Source organism: Pongo abelii, chromosome 5, assembly GCF_028885655.2.
Source record: "Pongo abelii isolate AG06213 chromosome 5, NHGRI_mPonAbe1-v2.0_pri, whole genome shotgun sequence".
In the NCBI taxonomy this organism is placed as follows: Eukaryota; Metazoa; Chordata; class Mammalia; order Primates; family Hominidae; genus Pongo; species Pongo abelii.
Window position 1 is genome coordinate 96,395,693 of NC_071990.2, and position 20,559 is coordinate 96,416,251.

Genomic DNA, 20,559 nt, shown 5'->3' on the forward strand with positions numbered 1-20,559 from the left:
AGATAGCATTTTCTTGTTTTCTGAAGCTAATGTAAGACGGAAACCTTCAGTTGTAATCCTATTTCAAAAGTTCTTGCTCTTCACATCTGACTTATCCTCAATTATTTCTAGTACTTCAGTACAGATGTGATTTTATAGAGTACATTCGCAAATTAAAAACGCCATCTGCATCTGCCTACCTTGGACTTCCAAGTAAAGTTCTATTTTAAAAAAAATCAAAACAGTTCCTCAACTTAAAAAGTTTGAAAACCAGTGTACTCGTGAAGCACTTGATGGAAGCAACTTCTGAATGTTTCACATAAAAAAAAAAAAAAGTGTCCTTTGTAACACAGAGCCTCCCAACAGAGCCTCAGAAGACCGTTTCTAAGGGCAGTGAGTTCTACTTGCAGAAATAAGGCAGGAGTGCAGTCTGACTCCAATCCACACGTCTTTCCCCTCTTACAGAACGCCCCAAAACGCAATTCTCTCTTTCTTCCGCGCCGCTCCCGCCCTAGTCTTAAACCGGCGACCGGAGGCTCCGGAAGACCCCGAGCCCCGCCCGATCCGTGACCCCGCCCCCGCCCCCGCCCCCGCCCCCGCGCCCGCGCCCGTCCCGCCCCTGAAAGCTCCCGGAACGCTGTGCGCACGCCTTCGGGGAGGAGGGGCTGCCTGGGCTCGGGGCGCGGCGGCAGTCAGTTCTATGTTCGCGGTCTCAACCTCTCCTCTGGCCGAGTCCTTGCAAGAAGTAAATTACCCGACCCTGGTGAGTAGCTGCAGGATTCCGACCCCTTAGAGGCGGCGGCGCCAGCAGCGGCGGCGGGCACGAGGTCCACCGCCGGCGCCTGCGCGCTCGCCCGCCAGCCAATCTGGTGGCCGCTTTCCTCCGGGCGCCCTTTGACCCGGCGCCCCTCTAGCAGGCGCTGGTGGCGCCCAGCGGCGAGCCTGTAGCCCCCTGGATTAACCTACGCTGTCACTCTTACGCCTGTTTTAGTCTGCGTTAGTTTTACTGCCTTTTACACTGCTTTATCCCCACCTCACCGGCGTCGTCGCCGCCTCCTCTTTGAAACGGTACCTCCTGTCGCCTCGGATTTTCCTTGTCTCCCTGACAAGTTGGAAATTTCGGGTCGGATGGAAGCCTTTTTCAGCACCTTCTCCTTGTGCCCCCAGGCTGCCTCTGGGCCTTGAGCCGACCGGGAGAGTGGAAGGACCGAGGCCTGCTGGGCTCAGGGTGCAACGGAAAGGTAGCTGTCGCCTCTCTCAGCGCCTCTGGGCATCGGGAGGAGACCGCCGGATGGCGAGGCCGCTAGAGATGGTTTTTCAGTTCACCTGTTAACGTGTTTGGCACTGTCATCTTAGACTCTTAGCCTTTGCTAAGTCTGGGGATGCAACAGTGCTTTATTAGTGTTTTTGTTGTTCCTTTTTCCAAAGAAGCAACTTGAAGTACAAGCAGTTATAACTTTGGTTTTGTTGTTGCAAGACCCTACGGATAAGTGTTAGGAGAAAATGTGGAAGTGCTGTAAAACAACAACAAGGAGGGGATAATGTTGATTATGAACTTGAAAATAAGAAAAATGAGACTGGAATAGGCTGTTCACGTTAAAGTATTGAGGCAGTAGTTTGAAACAAAAATATAAAGTAAAACCTAGATATTGGTGATACTGTGTTACGTTGTTTGCAAATCACTTTCATGACAATACATCTATTTCAGGTGTATCACACCTGAAAAAAACAGGAGTGCTGTGACTTTGTGGATTTTCAGGCTCAATGCAGAAAAACACCCCCCAAAACAAAAAATCACAACAATGAAAACACCATTTCCAGAGCCATTGCAGTTATTCTTGTGATGAATAGTGAATGTATGATCATAAAATAGAATAAGCTGTCTTTAGATTAAGTTTGGGCACAGTTTATGGAGTAGGTAACAGTTAATCATTGTTTATTAGGTACATAATCCTTAATTGAAAACATAACCATATAGCAGCAGCTTTCATCTTATGTCACAAAAATAACTGTGGTGTATCCTCTAAATTTGATTTGTCTAATACCTTGAAGGAAGGCAGAATAGCATGGACAAGAACTTGAGTTCTTGAGCCAGACTCGATCTGCTCCTTGCTAGGTGATTAACCTTGGATTGGTTTCTTGGCCATTTGCTGGCCCAGAGATTTTTGAAAAAGTTACCAACTGCTCAGCTTCATTTGTAAAATGAGGTTAAAAAAAATTCTGCGGCCGGGCGCGGTGGCTCACGCCTGTAATCCCAGCACTTGGGAGGCCGAAGCGGGTGGATCGTGAGGTCAAGAGATAGAGACCATCCTGGCCAACATGGTGAAACCCTGACTCTACTAAAAATACAAAAATTAGCTGGGCGTCGTAGTGTGCACCTGTAGTCCCAGCTACTCTGGAGGCTGAGGCAGGAGAATCGCTTGAACCTGGGAGGTGGAGGTTGCAGTGAGCGAAGATGGCGCCACTGCACTCCAGCCTGGCAACAGAGTGAGACTCCATCTCAAAAAAAAAAAAAAAACTAAACCTCACTGAATTTCTGTTAACCAGAGGGTACAAGTGTTTACAATAAAACTGACCTGGGCAAGGATTGATTTTTGAAACTGATTTTGAAAGTTCCAGATGTGTCTTCTAGTATTGAGTTATATTTATCTCCAGTGGCTTCATACAAAATAAAATTAGAAGAAAATATATTTTTTTAAAAAAGCACCAGAAGTCTGTGTGATGTAATTTAGTTAATAATAATTAAAAGGGAAGTCTTTTTGGCTTTTGTGAGTTACATGATAAAAGCAAATAATTTTTGAAGTACTAATTCATACCACCCTGCTTCTGAATCTCTCGGGGTCTCTTAGCTGGCTGGATATGTCCAATAATTTTTTATTAGACATCACTAAGCTTCAAGTCAGCATTTCAAAGGATTAAAAGCACAAAACTCAAAAAATAGAAGCTATAGGTTCAAAAGAACCTATTGTGTATGAGTAATGTAAACAGCCTTTTGAGGAGAAAACAGATTTTCAGTAGCCAATACCTTGAGTAGGTCCCTGCTTTGGAAACATATATCTGCAATAAACTTCTAATTTTTTCTGTATGGTGACTTATAAAACTTTTCTTTTATTGAAGCTAAATTAGTTCCTCCACCCCTTTCCTGCGAGATCAGACATTTTAGGCATCTCCAGGGTCGTTGTGGTTTTGCAGTGTTGGAGATGATTTTTCTTATTAAATTGGATTTTTAAAATTATTGGATCTTTATCATTCTTTATAATATGTTTAGTATACACTGTAAACTTATCAAGTGTGTATATGGTCAGTAGTCTATATATACACACACACACACAGATATACGCATGTATATATACGTATATATACGCGCGTATATATACACACGCGTATACACACACGCGTATATATACACACACGCGTATACACACACGCGTATATATACACACACGCGTATACACGTATATATACACACATGCGTATACACGCGTATATATACACACACGCATATATACACATGTGCGTATACACGCGCGTATACACACGCGCGTATACACACGCGCGTATATACACATGCGTATATACACACATACATACTGTATACATACGTATGTACATATACGTATATATGTATATAGTATGTATGTATGTGTATATATGTATATATAAGTATATATACACTGCCTAAATACATATATATGTATGTATATATACGTGTATATGTATATATACGTGTGTATATATATATATACACTGCCTAAATACCAATGAAACAGCAGAGCCAGAAATTAACTTTTTTAAAGCTGAACACTTGATGAACACTATGTGAAAGATACGTTATACTCTACTAGAATGTGAAGATAAAGACTCCATTTCTGAAACTTAAGGAGCAATCTACTAGGTGATATAAAGATAAATGCACAGCATGATATAATACATAAGAAATGACAATTTGGCTGGGCGCGGTGGCTCACGCCTGTAATCCCAGTACTTTGGGAGGCCGAGGCGGGTGGATCACGAGGTCAGGAGATCGAGACCATCCTGGCTAACACTGTGAAACCCCGTCTCTACTAAAAATACAAAAAATTAGCCTGGCGTGGTGGCGGGCGCCTGTAGGTCCCAGCTTCTCGGGAGGTTGAAGCAGGAGAATGGCGTGAACCCTGGAGGCGGAGCTTGCAGTGAGCCGAGATCGCGCCACTGCACTCCAGCCTCAGCAACAGAGTGAGACTCCGTCTCAAAAAAAAAAAAAAAAAATGACAATTTAAAAAGTAAATACTGTTAACAATAAAATATATGAGGAGTAAGTATTTTTCACTGTGGAATCAGGAGAGGTATCAAGAAGAGGCAGCATTTCAACTTTGGAAGGTGACGGGTATTTCAATAGTTGGTCATATAGAGAATAGGCACTTAGAATAAAATGTGTTATATTTTAATTGCTTGTCGGACACCCATCTTTAATCATCATCATAAGCAATTGCTCATATTTATTTAGTCTTATACTAAGCCACATGATTTTGAGAGTTTTACAATATTAACTAATTTCATCCTGACAAAAATCCTATGAGTGAAGTAATAACTCATTTTATAGGTGAGGAAAGGAACTCAGAAAGATCAGGTCAGTTTTGTAGGTCAGATAACTAAAAAATGGCACAGCTGGAATTTGAGCTCAGGCTTTTGAACTACAGAGCTCATATTTTAAATCTCAATGCCCATCTGTGTTTATTTAGGTTGAGATAACTTAATTGAGATATGGAGGTTGAGCCAGAGCCAGCAGATCATCTCTTAAAATTGAGCTTGTGTGTCATCTATAATGATGTGATAAACACACATTTTAATTGAATGAATGAAGTAATGTAAAATGAGAAGACAGAGGATCAGCTTAAGAAATTACATTCATAGGCAGGAGAGAAAGAAAAAAAAACAGCTTCCATAAATGGACATTTTGTGCTTTGTATTCATGAGTATATCCAGAAAATGAACCTAAGAAGTTTTTTAAAGTTTCCAATATTTCTTCACTTTTCATTTATTTATAAATTCATTAGTATTTACTATTTGATTAAAACATTACTGTTTCAAATTGTCTTGCATGATTCAGAGAATAGTTTCATCAGTAGGCAAAACAGATACACTCTTTTAAGAAAAGGCTAAGTGACTTACCCAGGATCACACAACTAAGTGTGACTGATTTGAATTTACATCTTCATATTTATTATATATCTTGATCTTTCATGAATCTCACCATTCAGCTGAAGTCAACATTTCAAAAATCAATGCCTTACTAATTTATAAATCTGTTAGTTATTTCTCATTTCTCTGTAACTCTTCCAACATTCGTTACCATTGTTTTTTTCCTTATAGAATACCTATCCAAACGTTTTCCTTCTGAAGTATTATGTTCTACTTTTAGAAAACAGAGTAAGAAAATATCACTGTTGTCTCATCCAGATATAACTATTTTACATGTTTAAGTATATTTGCTTCTGTGTGTATCTTTAATACAGATGATATGATATTATATATCATAATAGTTGATATAGTACATCCAAAATATTATTTTTGCTTCATGTCTCATCAAAATTTTCCCTTTCTTTAAGCAACGGGAAATGTTTGTTGTGATGTCAATAATTTGCAAATTTCAGGACAACAAATTACAGTGGCATGCCAAAATGGTTGTATCATCTTTTTTTTTTTTTTTTTTTTGAGATGGAGTCTTGCTCTGTCGCCCAGGCTGGAGTGCAGTGGCACAATCTCTGCTCGCTACGAGCCCTGCCTCCCAGGTTCACGCCATTCTCCTGCTTCAGCCTCCCGAGTAGCTGGGACTACAGGCGCCCACCACCATGCCTGGCTAATTTTTTGTATTTTTAGTAGAGATGGGGTTTCACCATGTTAGGCAGGATGGTCTCAATCTCCTGATCTCGTGATCCGCCCGCCTCGGCCTCCCAAAGTGCTGGGATTACAGGTGTGAGCCACCACGCCCAGCCCATCCTTTTATACCTATTAGTGCAACAGGACTGCCACAACTCACATGTAGAAATTTCACTTCGCAGAGTCATGTAGTGCAGGATTTGAAAGACTTTGCGACTTAGCCCTTTCCAGAAATAAGCAGGTATGTTAACAGCTCACATTCTTCAATTTACTGCTGGGATAAATAGCACAAACAATTTCTGTTTACTTTTCCTGCACATTCACCAAATGGTAATATTTTACCACATTTGCTTACCATTATACACAAACACACACACCCTTACTTATATGTTGCATTGTATGTAAGCCATACATTTTATATATAGTGTATGTATGTGGTGTACATATATGTATGAATATATATTTATGTGTATGTGTGTATCCTCTCTTTAATATATTGTCTCATGCTTCCTCGTGATTAGATCTGGATTAATTTTTAACAAGAGTACCACAGCAGTGATTCTGTGTTTTTCTCAGTACAGCTTCTCTGGAGACTAATGGCCATACTTATTTATCCAAATTAACTGATAAAGTCAATTTTGATCCCTAGTTTAAATTGGTGTTTTGGTAGGTTTTCCACTGTTATTATGTCCCCATTTGTAATTAATTAGATATCTTCTGGAGGAACATTTTGCCAGTATGTATATAGTTATTAAAACAAAATCTCCAGACCTGTCTACCTATTCCTTTACTAAAAGTTCATTTACATAGCTTTTTATTAGAGAGGGAGGGAACTGATGTGATGGAATGCAGAGATGGGGAAGAGTTAGGATACCAGGTGAAGTGTCAGAAAAGATTTAGTAATTAATATTGTTTCCCAAGAGTTTTATAAATTCAAATACATTTAATTATGTATATATAATCATATATAGTTATACATAAATATATATGACATACATGTATCCATGTATAACATAAAATGCACAATATGTAAATACACATATATGTGCATGTATGTGTACATATGCACATATACATGTTTATGTATGTACCTGCATGCCTTGATATATTTACAGTATGCATGTTGTATATATAGTATACATATATACATATATAATGTATATATGTACACACACCATATTTACTTAAAGTTTGAAACAGACAAAATACAATTAACTTTAGTTAGATATGCTTGTGTGGTGGGAAAACTATAAAGAAAGAAGAGGTGTAAAGGTAAACACAAAATTCAAGCAGTTGCCCTTAGGCAGGGAGAAGGGCAGGACTGGTGATTCAGAGGGAAAGCAAGACGTGGAAAGGAGCTTTTAAGCTGGCAGATTTCTTTTTGAATGTTTACTTTATATGTTTTAAACTAGACATGTCTTTTATACTGTTATTTTATATTATTCTTTGTATTTTTCACTATTCACAATTAAACAAGATTAACCTTAAAAATAATTCTTATGATTTTAGCTGTTAAATAAATATACTTGGTTAGTTTAGTGTTTCTTAAATACATGTAGAATAATGTTGTGGGAAGTCAGGGACCCCGAACGGAGGGACCGGCTGTAGCTGCAGCAGAGGAACATAAATTGTGAAGATTTCGTGGACATTTATCACTTCCCTAATAATACTCTTATAATTTCTTATGCCTGTCTTACTTTAATCTCTTAATCCTCTTATCTTCATAAACTGAGGATGTATGTCAAGGATGTATGTCACCTCAGGACCACGATAATTGTGTTAACTGTACAAATTGATTGTAAAACATGTGTTTGAACAATATAAAATCAGTGCACCTTGAAAAGGAACAGAATAACAGCAATTTTTAGGGAACAAGGGAAGACAACCATAAAGTCTGACTGCCTGCGGGTCGGGCAAAAAGAGCCATATTTTTCTTCTTGCAGAGAGCCTATAAATGGACATGCAAGTAGGAGAGATATCACTAAATTCTTTTCCTTGCAAGAAATATTAATATTAAGACCCTAGGAAAAGAATTGCATTCCTCAGGGGAGGTCTATAAACGGCCGCTCTGGGAGTGTCTGTCCTATGCAGTTGAGATAAGGACTGAGATACACCCTGGTCTCCTCCGGTACCCCACCCTGGTAAATTTGAGGTCAGACCGGTTCTCTGCTCTTGAACCCTGTTTTCTGTTGTTAAAGATGTTTATCAAGACAATAGGTGCACAGCTGAACATAGACCCTTATCAGTAGTTCTGTTTTACCTTTTCTCCTGTTTCCTCAGAAGCATGTGATCTTTGTTCTCCTTTTTGCCCTTTGAAGTATGTGATCTTGTGACTTACTCCCTGTTCTTGCACCCCCTCCCCTTTTGAAATTCTTAATAAAACTTGCTGGTTTTGTGGCTCAGGTGGGCATCACGGTCCTACCAATATGTGACATCACCCCCCAGTGGCCCAACTGTAAAATTCCTCTCTTTGTACTCTCTCTCTTATTTCTCAGACTGGTCGACATTTTTGGAAAACAGAACCTATGTTGAAATATTGGGGGCGGGTTCCCCCAATAGAATAGAAGCAGCAGTTTGTAGGAAGTTTCACTTGTCTGTCTTTTCTATTGGAGTTAAGTCTTTTTTAACTTAATTCTCTAGAATAACAGTACCATATCATAGAACTCATAAAGCAGTCAATGTCAGCATTGTGCCAAATACCTAATAAGAAATTGTATATAAAAAGACTTGAATATTTCATTCATACGGTGTATATGTACCTATATACTTATACTCATATATATATATACACACACACAACAATAATGTCTTTTCTTAATCAGCCAAGAAGCACTGCATTAATATATGTCCATAAACATACTTACTAAAACAAAAACACATATAATACCATTTCAGAAGTTATAAATTACTGTTTATAATGTCTGTTCAGTAAGATTTTCAGAGTCATAAGTTAATTTTATTTTTGGAGACGTTTTCTTGCACTGTCACCCAGGCTGGAGTGCAGTGGCACAATCATGGCTCACTGCAGCCTTGACCTCCTGGGCTCAAGCAATCCACCCGCCTCAGCCTCATGAGTAGCTGGGGAACTACAGGCACACACCACCATGCCTAGCCAATTTTTTAAAAGTTTTTATAGGGATGGGGTCTCCCTGTGGTTGTCCAGGCTGGTCTCAAACTGCTGAACTCAAGTGATCCTCCTGCCTCAGCCTCCCAAAGTGCTGGGATTACAGGCATGAGCCATCATGCCCAGCCTAATGAATTTTTTTAAAAAATTGGGAATATCTTACTTGTGATTATTCTTTTTTTCTCTACTGTCATTTAAAAAATTTTGTCTGATTCTATTTCACTTCAAAATGTTATTTAAAATGTGTAATTTTTCCCTTTTATGAAATTGTTAGTTAAAAAATTTTTGGAAAATCTGCTTAATGACTGGGTTTTTTATACACTAGTAAGTATTTCCTTTTTATTAACTGTGATTTGTAAATTTTACACTTAGATTTAGAAAATTTTAGTTCAGGCCAGGGGTGTGGTGACTGATACCTGTAATCCTAGCAATGTGAGGCTGAGACAGGAGGATCGCTTGAGCCCAAGAGTTCAAGACCAGCCTGGTCAACATAGTGAGACCTTGTCTCTACAGTACATAAATAAATGATTTTTAAAAAGAATTTTAGTTCACATACATAGAATGTTCCCTTCCTACATTCAGTATACATATAATCTGTTCAAATAATGAAAAACATATTTTAATTTCTTAAATAAAATTTCCTAAAGGTTCGTCTGACTAAACGTAATTGGCATGTACATGGTGATACATCCAAATGAATATTGCCATTCATTCTAGCCATAGACCCTTATTGTAGACATTTATATATTATGATATAATTAATACCTTACTTCACTTTCTTAATTTCACCAATATATGATGAAATCAGTATTAATTATTCAATGTAATGAAATTTATGGATTTTAGTTTTCATGTTGAATACATTGGAAAATACTGTTGATAACACTTACTAATTATCTTTTTTCAATAAATTGCAGCAAAACACTTACTATTTTGGAGTTTAAAGTATGTCATCATGGCAAAGTTTCGGAGAAGGACTTGCATCATTTTGGCACTTTTTATTCTATTTATTTTCTCTCTGATGATGGGTTTAAAAATGCTGAGACCAAATACAGCTACTTTTGGAGCTCCTTTTGGACTTGACCTTCTTCCAGAACTTCATCAACGAACTATTCATTTAGGGAAAAGTTTTGATTTCCAAAAGAGTGACAGAATCAACAGTGAAACAAATACGAAGAATTTAAAAAGTGTTGAAATCACTATGAAACCTTCCAAAGCCTCTGAACTTAACTTGGATGAACTACCACCTCTGAACAATTATCTACATGTATTTTATTACAGTTGGTATGGAAATCCACAATTTGATGGTAAATATATACATTGGAATCATCCAGTGTTAGAGCATTGGGACCCTAGAATAGCCAAGAATTATCCACAAGGGAGACACAACCCTCCAGATGACATTGGCTCCAGCTTTTATCCTGAATTGGGAAGTTACAGTTCTCGGGATCCTTCTGTCATAGAAACTCACATGAGGCAAATGCGCTCAGCTTCAATTGGTAATTATTGTATATATATATATGTGTGTTTATGTCTGTATATATGCATATAAATGATTTTTTGTGTAACTTTAAATTACTAGTTAATTTTCTCATTATTATTAATTATATTGTTAAGCTCATACCTCCAAATTAAACTGTATGTATGATCTTAAACATCCAGGCAACCACCTTTTAACACTGCCCTTAGTGTATATTGTTTAATTTTTAAATTTTGGAGCATTTCTGGATATATTGTTGATTTCTAATTTAATTCACTTTCTCAATTTTATTAAATTATGATTTACATAAAATACAATGAATTTCCCACTTTAAGTTTTCAGCTCACTGATGTTACTCAAAAGTATATACCTGTTTGAATACCACCCCAATCGAGAAGTAAAATATTTCTATAGCCCAAAAAGTCTCATCATAATTCCTTTATTCAGGCCTACCTTCTCCCCTACCGCTGAAAACTGTATACATATCAGCTGGATCTGATTTCTATCAGATCTGATTTCTATCACTGGAGAATAGTTGTGAGTGTTCTATTACTTTATGGAAATAGTCATTCAGCATTTGTATGTGTGTATGTCTTTTGCTCAGCACAATATTTTGAAATGCACTTAATTAACTATATCAATAGCTTAGTCATTTTTATTGATGAGAAGTCTTCTATTGTTTGATTTTGGCAAATTTGCTTTTATATTCACCTGTTGATAGGTGTTTGGGCTGTTTCAGATTTTAGGCACGTAGCACATAATTTGGTCCTGCTTTTCTGTTTCTTAAAGTTATTCTGTCAGTCTTAATGTCTGTTTATTTCATTTATGTTTAATGTAGTAATGATATGATTTTAAATCTACCATTTTTCTGTTTATTTTCCATTTGTCCCACACGTCTGTTTCTTTTTTCCTTCTTTTTCTTCCTTCTCTTACATTACATATGTGTATTATTCTGTTTTATATTTTCTTCTGGCTTATTTTATTCATTTGTTTTATTTATAACTGTACCTTTTTACAATACACCCCTTTAACTTAACTGATTCTTATTGTTGTTCCCACCTCTTCTCATCTTTCTCTTCCCTTTCCTTCTGGCACTCCAATTACATATATTTAGATAGAGCCATATTGTCCCACAGGCGAATTACAGAAAAAATATAACTTGGTGCCTGAAAATTCTTCAGTTTGTTAATATAGTCTTTGTAAAACCTTCCAGTTTCAGTTTCATTTATCTTTTTAGTGCCTCTACCAGTAGAGCTAGAACAAGAAATTGGGTATTCTTACATTTTTCTAGCTCTACATAAAGACATGAATTCACCATGGAGCTGATATGTATTTAGAGAAACACAAGAGTCTTTGATGAACAAAACAATGTAGAATTCTATGAATCTATATCAGATATGTGCAAGATGAGTTGTTTTCCTTGTATGGACTAGCTTTTTTCAAGTATTTATAAAATTTAACTTTATAGTATACTTAGAGCTTTAGTTTCTATGTTCTATATGTATTATGACATAAAATAGGTTGGGTCAGTTAAGACAGCATTGACTTCTGTGTGGTCAATATGTATGTGTGTGTCTGTCTCTATTTACTAATTTGCTTTTGGGAGGAGAATCTTTTCAAATGATATTTTTTCTATTTTTTACAAAAAATTTGTATCACATTTACGTCTTTATTCAAGACTGTCTTGATATGGCTAAAAAAACTACGCTAGATTGACAGAAAATGGTTGTTCTTTAAAGTTTTAATTTTCATTTGCAATTTGAATAGTATACAATGAGGGTTTTTTCCCCTCCATTATAAATATAACTAATATTAATACATATTTGTAATATATAAACATATAAATAATATATGCAGTAAATATACATTTTAGATATAAATAATATGTGTGTTACACTGTGTTTGGTATAGTTTGTGATCAGGAAGAAAAGTTTCAGTTAACATTTTTATGCCTATCTCATATTTATAAAGACCTTTTTCTCTGTATAATATTTTACTATTGTATCGTGTATGAACATTAATTATTTCTAAACATTGACAGTAATACAGTCATTTCAATTTTAAATGTTGACAGCTTCATTACTGATGCAAATATTTTACTTTTTGATGGATTTTCTCCTAGACAAAATTAAAAAAAAAAAACTTGATAATAAAAGTGACATAATCAATTTGTAAATAAAGAAATAATTTCTTAATGAGTTAAATATTGAATTATACCCATTGTTACCAGGCAGAAAATAATTTGACTGTTGGAATACTGACTCAAAACCCTACTTTAATCCATGGAGCTGGCATGCTGACTCTGGCATTCTTTGAATTGAAGAAGATAGTAAATGAAGGCTGTTTAAGTTGTTGTATGGTTGACTATGCTTTGACTACATATTTAACATTCATATTTTTCCTTTGATATAAATGGCCTTTTTTTAATCTTAAATTGAATTGCTGTGTGAAGTAATTATATTGTTATATCGCAGAGTACAAGTTGGTTGATTTTCTGCTTTTACAATTAGAAGTGTGGTGGGCATAAATCCTAATGGCTCAACCCTTCATTGAAAAGAATGATAAAATTAAAATGAACTATTAATGTTATGTTTAAAATCCAATTATTATATATAATGTATCAGATATATTACAATGGCATATGGTAGATTTGTATCCTTTTCAAGTCTTTTAAGTAAAATATTACGTATCATGTATTCTATCCTCTTGTATTGCTGTATTACAACTCTAAAAGTACCAGATGAATGCCTTCTTATTTTTATACAGTTTACTAAAACTTTAGTAGACTGGTCAGAAAATGGCCCCCATTTTCTGATGTGGACATCATAATTCCCACAATCTGTGAATATATTATTTTATTTGGCGAAAGAGAATTAGGGTTGCAGGTGCAAAAGATTGCTAATCATCTGAACTTGAGATGGCATTATCCTTCATTATTTGGGTACAGCTAATCTAGTCACATAAGTCCTTATAAATAGAAGAAGAGGGAAAAGAGAGTCAGAGGGATGCACTGAGAGACTCGACCCCCTGTTGCTATCTTTGAAGATGGAACAAGAAGTTCATGAGCCAAAGAATGTGGTAGCCTCTACAAGCTTGAATGGCAAGGAAAGGGATTCTTTCCTAGAGCCTCCAGAAAGGAATGTCATCCAGTCTAATACCTGGCCTTGATCTTAGCATATTAAGACCCATGTCAACACTCCTGACATGCAAAACTGTAAGATAATAAATTTACGTTGTTTTAAGCAACTAAATTTGTGATAATTTGTTATGGCAAAATAGAGAACTGCTACATTTAGCAAAACATAATGTACTCTATGACTTTAAAATTGTGTTCCCATTGTTTCAGTTTAGCACTAAATATTTATTGACTTTCCATGATGTTCCAAGCTTGTGCTAGATTCTAGGGACATAAAAATGAGCAAGTCACATTTCCCAGTTCCTTTGTTTTCATCATTGTTGCTTTAAAAACACTGGATGGATTTCAACATTAGAATATTTCCTGAAAGTATGACATATTTGTTTTAGTAAGGTTACAATTCTTACTTCTGCATCTCCTGCCTTTAAAAATTTGTACATAAAAGTAGAAGTCACAATGAGATGAATTAGACGCATAAAGTTTAAATGTACCTAATAACATCTAATATGATGTCATAAAATTTCCTTTTATAATAACTATTTGCATTACGTTTAAAGGTTATATTTATAACTGTAGAGTGGTGATATTCCATAAAGCTTTCATATTGCTATAGATGCCCAACCTTTGGCTACAAACGAAATTTGAAAGTATTCATTGCAAGGAGATAGTCTACTTGCAAATAATATATACTTAATGTGTAATGTAAGGTCTTCACCACTGATATTCCCTATGTTTCCCTCTCATACTTTGCTGTTGTCATAATTCTATCACATAAGAAATGATATTTTACTAGCGTTGCTGTAGGCCAGAGGTTGGCAAGCATTTTCTGTAAAGGACTACCTAATATATACTTTTGATTTTGTGAGTCCCTCACTCTCTCTTTGCAACCACTCAGCTCTATCCTTATAGTGTGAAAATGGTTATAAGCAATAGATAGACAAATATATAGATGAATTGGCCTGTAAAAGGCAAGATTTGGCCCATGGGTCATAGTTTGCTGATCACTCTTTTCAATAATCAGTTGTTTTTCGCAGTTATTAAAAGTAAGGATGTTTTTTACATTTATTCCATTTCCAGTGTTCCCCATCCATATTTTAATGTAGATCCAAGTGTATGTCTAGTGTCATGTTCTTTCTCTCTTAAAAATTTCTTTTATCTTGTTTTACTGGTCTCCTTGCAATGAATATTTTCAAATTTTGTTTGTAGCCTGTATTTTGAAAGATGTTTCATCAGCTATGGAATTCTCAATGGGCAGGTTTTAGGGGATTGTTTTCTTTTGGAATTTTGAAAATGTATTCCATTTCTTTTTTTCTTCTTTTTCTTCAGTCTTTCATGGTTTCTGATGAGTAGTCTGCCGTAATTTAAAAAAATCTTTTTATATTCTTATTTTCTTGGATGGATATGTTTTGTTGTTGTTGTTGCTGTTGTTGTTTTCTGGCTGCATTTAATTTTTTTCTTTTTTATATTTTGTTTTTTGGCAGTCTAAACATGGTATGGTTATTTGTTACTTCTGTTTTTTTTTTGTTATTTATCCTTCTTGGTGTTCTCTGAATTTTTAATCTGTTGCTTTGTGTCTTTTATTAATTTTGCAAAATTCTTAGTGATTATTATTATTGTTTTTTGAGATGGAGTCCCACCCTGTTGCCCAGGCTGGAGTGTAGTGGCCTGATCTCAGCTCACTGTCACTGCAACCTCTGCCTCCTGGGTTCAAGCATTTCTCCTGCCTCACCCTCCCAAGTAGCTGGGTCTACAGATGTGCTTTACCACGCGTAGCTAATTTTTGTACTTTTAGTAGAGACAAGGTTTCACCATGTTGTCCAGGATGGTCTCGATCTCCTGACCTCGTTATCCACCTGCGTCGGCCTCCCAAAGTGCTAGGATTATAGGTGTGAGCCACCATGTCCAGCCTGGTTATTTTTTCAAATAAACCTCCTACTTCTGGGTTTCCAATTACATGTGTACTAGAACTTTGATATTTATCTCACAACTATTAAATGCATTGTTCTATTGTTTTCCCCAGTCTTTTTTCTCATTATGGTAATTTGGATAAGGTAATTTCTTTTGACTTGCCTTGAAGTTTCCTGATTATCTCCTCAGCTCTGTTAATGAGCCTATTAAAGGCATTAATTCATCTTTTTAAGTAGTCTTTCATTCCTGGCATTTCTGTTTTATTTGTTCTTGTAGTTCCCATATCTCTGCTGAAATTTGCCAGATCTTGTGTGTTAGCTACTTTTCCCATTAGATCCTTTAAGATATTCATTACAGTAATTTTATATTCTCTCTCTGATGATTCCAACATCTGTCTCATTTGTGAGTCTGTTTCTATTGATTGCTTTGTTTCTTGTCAGTGAATTGTTTTTCTTGCTTTTTTTTCTGTACCTTGTAATATTTTGTTAAAAGTGTGTCACCCTGGGTAAGATAGTGAAAATTGTGTTAACGTCTAGAAATGAGTTTGCCTTTTTTTCTCTTAAAGCTTTAGTTTGAAAGAATGTTTGAGATGTTCAAAAGAGGTGCTAAGTTTCCTATGAACACATAACAAGTTTTCTGGGGCTCAAGGTATCCAAATTTATCTGTCATTATACTGTCTTCTTGTTATTAAATGTTATTTATAATCACTTTTTAGGTGTTTCACTCTGCGTAATGCATTCTCTCATTTGTGCTTTTTAAAACAGACCTTATCCTCCATTTTACAGATGTGGAAACTTAAGTAAAATAACTTATCTAAAGATACTCATCTATCAAATAACAGAATAAGGACTCGATTCTCTAGGCCTATCTGATTTTTATACCCTATATTCTTAACTGTTATCCTATTTGAATGCATCACTTTACTAACAACAAAAAAAACTGACTATCAATTATATTGAAGGTCCTGTAATAAGTGACATGGAAGGGTGACATGAGCAACATGACATGAGTTTTTGCATTTAGTTTGCTAATATTTCAAGAATGGACTTCAAAGAGCATCCTAGAGTTTGCTAAGCAATTAGGATGACAGAAATACAGAGTAGTAGATTTTACTTATAAGTGATACTCAGTTGGCTTATTTTATAGACAGTTATCTGGTTACTATCAAGGATTCACTGCCATTGTAAATTCCCAAAACTCCTCAGAAGTAAGACAATCACTGGCATGGTTCCCAGGCTAGTATTTATTCAGTGCCACAGTCCAAAAGACACTGTATAATGATTAATTGGGCTGTGGATCACAATATAGGGATAGAATTAGATATCTGGAAGTCATAATTGATGCGATAAAGAAGCTGAAACATAACAACATTGTAAGAGAGAAGAAAGAACATTCCCCCAAAGCCATAGAGTATACTTGCAAAGAGGATAAAAGGAAGATAAATTACTAGACCAAGAATGGGATGGTTAATTTATTAGGAGAATCAGAATAATATGGCAGTGCTATCCAGTAGAATTTTCTGTGATGATGAAAATATTCTCTTATCTGTGCTGCCTAAGACAGTAGATACATAGTCATATGTGGCTATTGAACACTTGAAATGTAGCTAGTTGAGTGTGCAAGAAAACTTAATTCTTTTAAATTTTAATTTATATGGTAGATATGGGTATTATTTTGGAGAGCATAGGACTAGAATGTAATCAAGCTTGAGGAAGAGAGTAAAGAAATGGTGGAATGGAGATGATAGTATTAAGATGGAAAAGACTGGCCGGGCGCGGTGGCTCACGCCTGTAATCCCAGCACTTTGGGAGGCCGAGACGGGAGGATCAGGAGATCAGGAGATCGAGACCATCCTGGTCAACATGGTGAAACACCATCTCTACTAAAAATACAAAAATTAGCCGGGTGTGGTGGTGGGCGCCTGTAATCCCAGAGGAGGGATTCTATCTGTAATCGATAGAATGAGGCAGGAGAATCACTTGAACCTGGGAGGCGGAGGTTGCAGTGAGCCGAGATTGCGCCACTGCACTCCAGCCTGGCAACAAAGCAAGATTCTGTCTCAAAAAAAAAAAAAAAAAAAAAAAGGCAAAAGCTCATGTGTGTGTACATATGTACGTGCATGCTAGGAGAGGGGTGTGGTTGAAGAGGGAGGGAAAAATGTGAGGAAAAAAACAGAGAATATTGTAGTTAAAGGAACGAATATTTCTTCAATACTGTAGTCTAGTTAATGGAATTTTATGTATGTACTTAAAATATATCCTGAAAGGTAAGAATTATCTGTGTTTTGATGGTGAGGCCACAGAAGCAAGAAGTTAACTTGTCCTTAGTTCATGTAGCTGTTAAGTGGTGAGATATTTGAATACATGTTCAAAGCATGTGAGTATTCTACTATACTGCCCTGCCTCTCACAAAAAAAAAAAAATAGAAGAGTAGTAGATGAATTAGGAAAAGGACAAAAGTAATAATGATTTTCTGCATTTTTCAAGGTAAGTGCTTTTTGCCTTTTTTAAACTATGAAGGTAATTTTTAGAAGTGTGTGTAATGGCAATACCTGAAGTTGTTGCATGTTGCTGTTGTCTTGTTTCTGCCGATTCTTGTGCATGGTGTTTTATTCTTTGTGTTCTTAATTATCTTTGATTGTATACTGTTTATTGTTCTTTAAAAAATACTTTTTGTAAATAATTTGAGGCCCAGGAAGAAGATGCCTTCCTCCAGGAAGGATTTTCTTTTGCTTCTGCCTGGTGACTGTTTAGACTACCGTTTCTGGTTGCCTTAAATTAGGTCTAAAGCTAGAGGACTGTACAAGCATTGTGAACCTGCAGTTTAATTCACTGTTGTTGAGAGTTGGTTTACTTGTACCAGTTTTGCTTGGGGCAAACAGACCTCCTTGCTCACTTATCTTTCTGGTTTCACATTTTCCCTTCAATTTGGCCAGGACATTTCTTACTCTCTTCAGCTCTTTAAGACATTTTCTCCCTGTGTTTTATATAATAATAATGGTTATTTTCATGGAGAGTGCTTGGTCTACTATTAGACCAACTGTTATTTTAAACTAGTCCGCTATTATTAGAAACAGGAATCTTGTTTTGTTTTTACTTTTATGGAAGAATGTTTTGCTTATAATTTTCATGTGATTCATAGCATAATCTTTCTGTTGTTTAATATTTATTTTTTTTCTCATTTTGTTTCTTTCATTTTGTGCATAAAATAATTTTTGGTAGGTCCCATGTTGAGAAAACTTTTTGTTGTCATTCTTATTTTCACTGGTGATATTCTTCTTATAAGCTGGGCTAGTAGTCTTACAAGATTGTTAAGTGATCGCTTATAAAATGTTGGATTAATTGTCCCAGACACTTTTCTCACCAGCATTTCTCTCTAGGATATGCCTTCCTCTGGCTAGCCAGTTTCCCTAAAGCCTCATGTGTTATAGGTTATTTTTTCTATCTTTTGTTCTAGTTGCCATTCTTATTTTCAGAGTGGATAGGGGACATAAGGATTACTTTTCCATTAACTTTGATTTTGTTGTCGTAGATGGGACTTACTTATTTGTACATGGTGGCTAGCACAAAACTTAGGTCTTAAAATTTAATTCTCCAGCAGTTTCTTACCTTCAATTTCTTAATTTCCACATGCTTCTCTTTTGGTACCATTGTTATTTATTTCCCTGCCTTAAAGAGTCTGTTTATTTATCTAGAAATTTGTGCAATCTTTCTAATGACTGTCCATTTCTTTGTATATGTAATGAGGCTTTGAATTAATTCATCTGAAATATTCTGTCTCCAGTTATGTAATTTATGCTTCTAACACATAATTTATCAGTTCAAAAATAAGTAGGCAGGCACTACAGAGAGGAACAGTAATTATTTTACTATGTTAGAATCTTCTGTTAAAAGGTATTGATCTATACAAAAACAGCATATAAATGTTTATAGCAATTTTATTCATAATTGCCAAAAATTGGAAGCAACCAAGATGTTCTTCATTAGGTGAATGTATAAACATAAATACAATGGCATATTATGCAGCAGTAAAAAGAAATGAGCTATCAAGTTATGAAAAGATATGAAGGAACCTAAAAATTCAAGTTGCTAAATGAATGAAGCCAGTTCTAAAAAGCTACATACTTTGTAATTCCAACTATATGACCTTCTGGAAAAGGCAAAATTATAGGCAGCAAAAAGCTTAGTTATTGCCAGAGGTGAGGGGGAGAGGGAACGGGGATGAATCAGTATAGCACAGGAGGTTTATAGAGCTGGTAAAACTAGTTTTTCAGCTACTCTAATGGAGGGCACATGGTATAATAGATTTGTCAAAACTTGTCAAACTGTACAACACAAAATGTCAACCCTAATGTGAACTATGGACTTTAGTGAATAAAAATTTTTCAATATTGGGTCATCAATTGTAGCAAATGAAAGATGTTAATTATAGGAAAAACCGTGTGGAGGGTAGGGGCAGGTAGGAGGAAGAGTATATGAGAACTCCATATTTTCTTTGCTGTTTTTATGTAAACCTAAAACTTACTCTAAAATGTAAAGTCTGTTCACTTTTACAAAAGCTTATTAATGCCTGATAAAGAGGTCATAAATATTGACAAAGTGACCAAATAGCCATATATATTCTGAAGGAACTTAACAAAACCACCTCGTATAAATATGTTCTTTTATTGTTAACTCTTTGGTACTTACTATGTCTTTTTAAGAATATCTGCATTCATGTTCTTGTCGTTTCCCTTTCTTTTTGGTCTTTTCTATTAGGTGTACTAGCCCTCTCTTGGTACCCACCTGATGTAAATGATGAAAATGGAGAACCTACTGATAACTTGGTACCCACTATTTTGGATAAAGCTCATAAATATAACCTGAAGGTATTTTATTTTATTTTCAAGCTATACATAAGTTAATTCTTTTGGACAAGAGGATAGTAATAACAATTTTTGAAATAGTAATTTTAATTAAAAATGATAATGACTTAGAATCTTTTAAATACTATATTCCTTAAAGAAAATTTCTATAATAGGAATTTCAATCTTATCTAAATTATATTTTAGAGATTCTTTACTATGTTTCTAAT

General features: G+C 35.6%; 1 protein-coding gene across 1 annotated transcript in view; it reads left to right on the top strand.

Annotated features, from left to right (window-relative positions):
- The first annotated feature begins 633 nt into the window (after positions 1 to 633).
- MANEA (mannosidase endo-alpha) overlaps positions 634 to 20,559 on the top strand; it is a 32,025-nt gene continuing 12,099 nt past the window's right edge. Inside the window, 3 exon segments of the mRNA NM_001133788.1 lie at positions 634 to 742; positions 9,880 to 10,461; positions 20,244 to 20,353. Of these exon segments, the coding sequence (NP_001127260.1) occupies positions 9,918 to 10,461; positions 20,244 to 20,353 (654 nt within the window). The 5' untranslated portion in view covers positions 634 to 742; positions 9,880 to 9,917.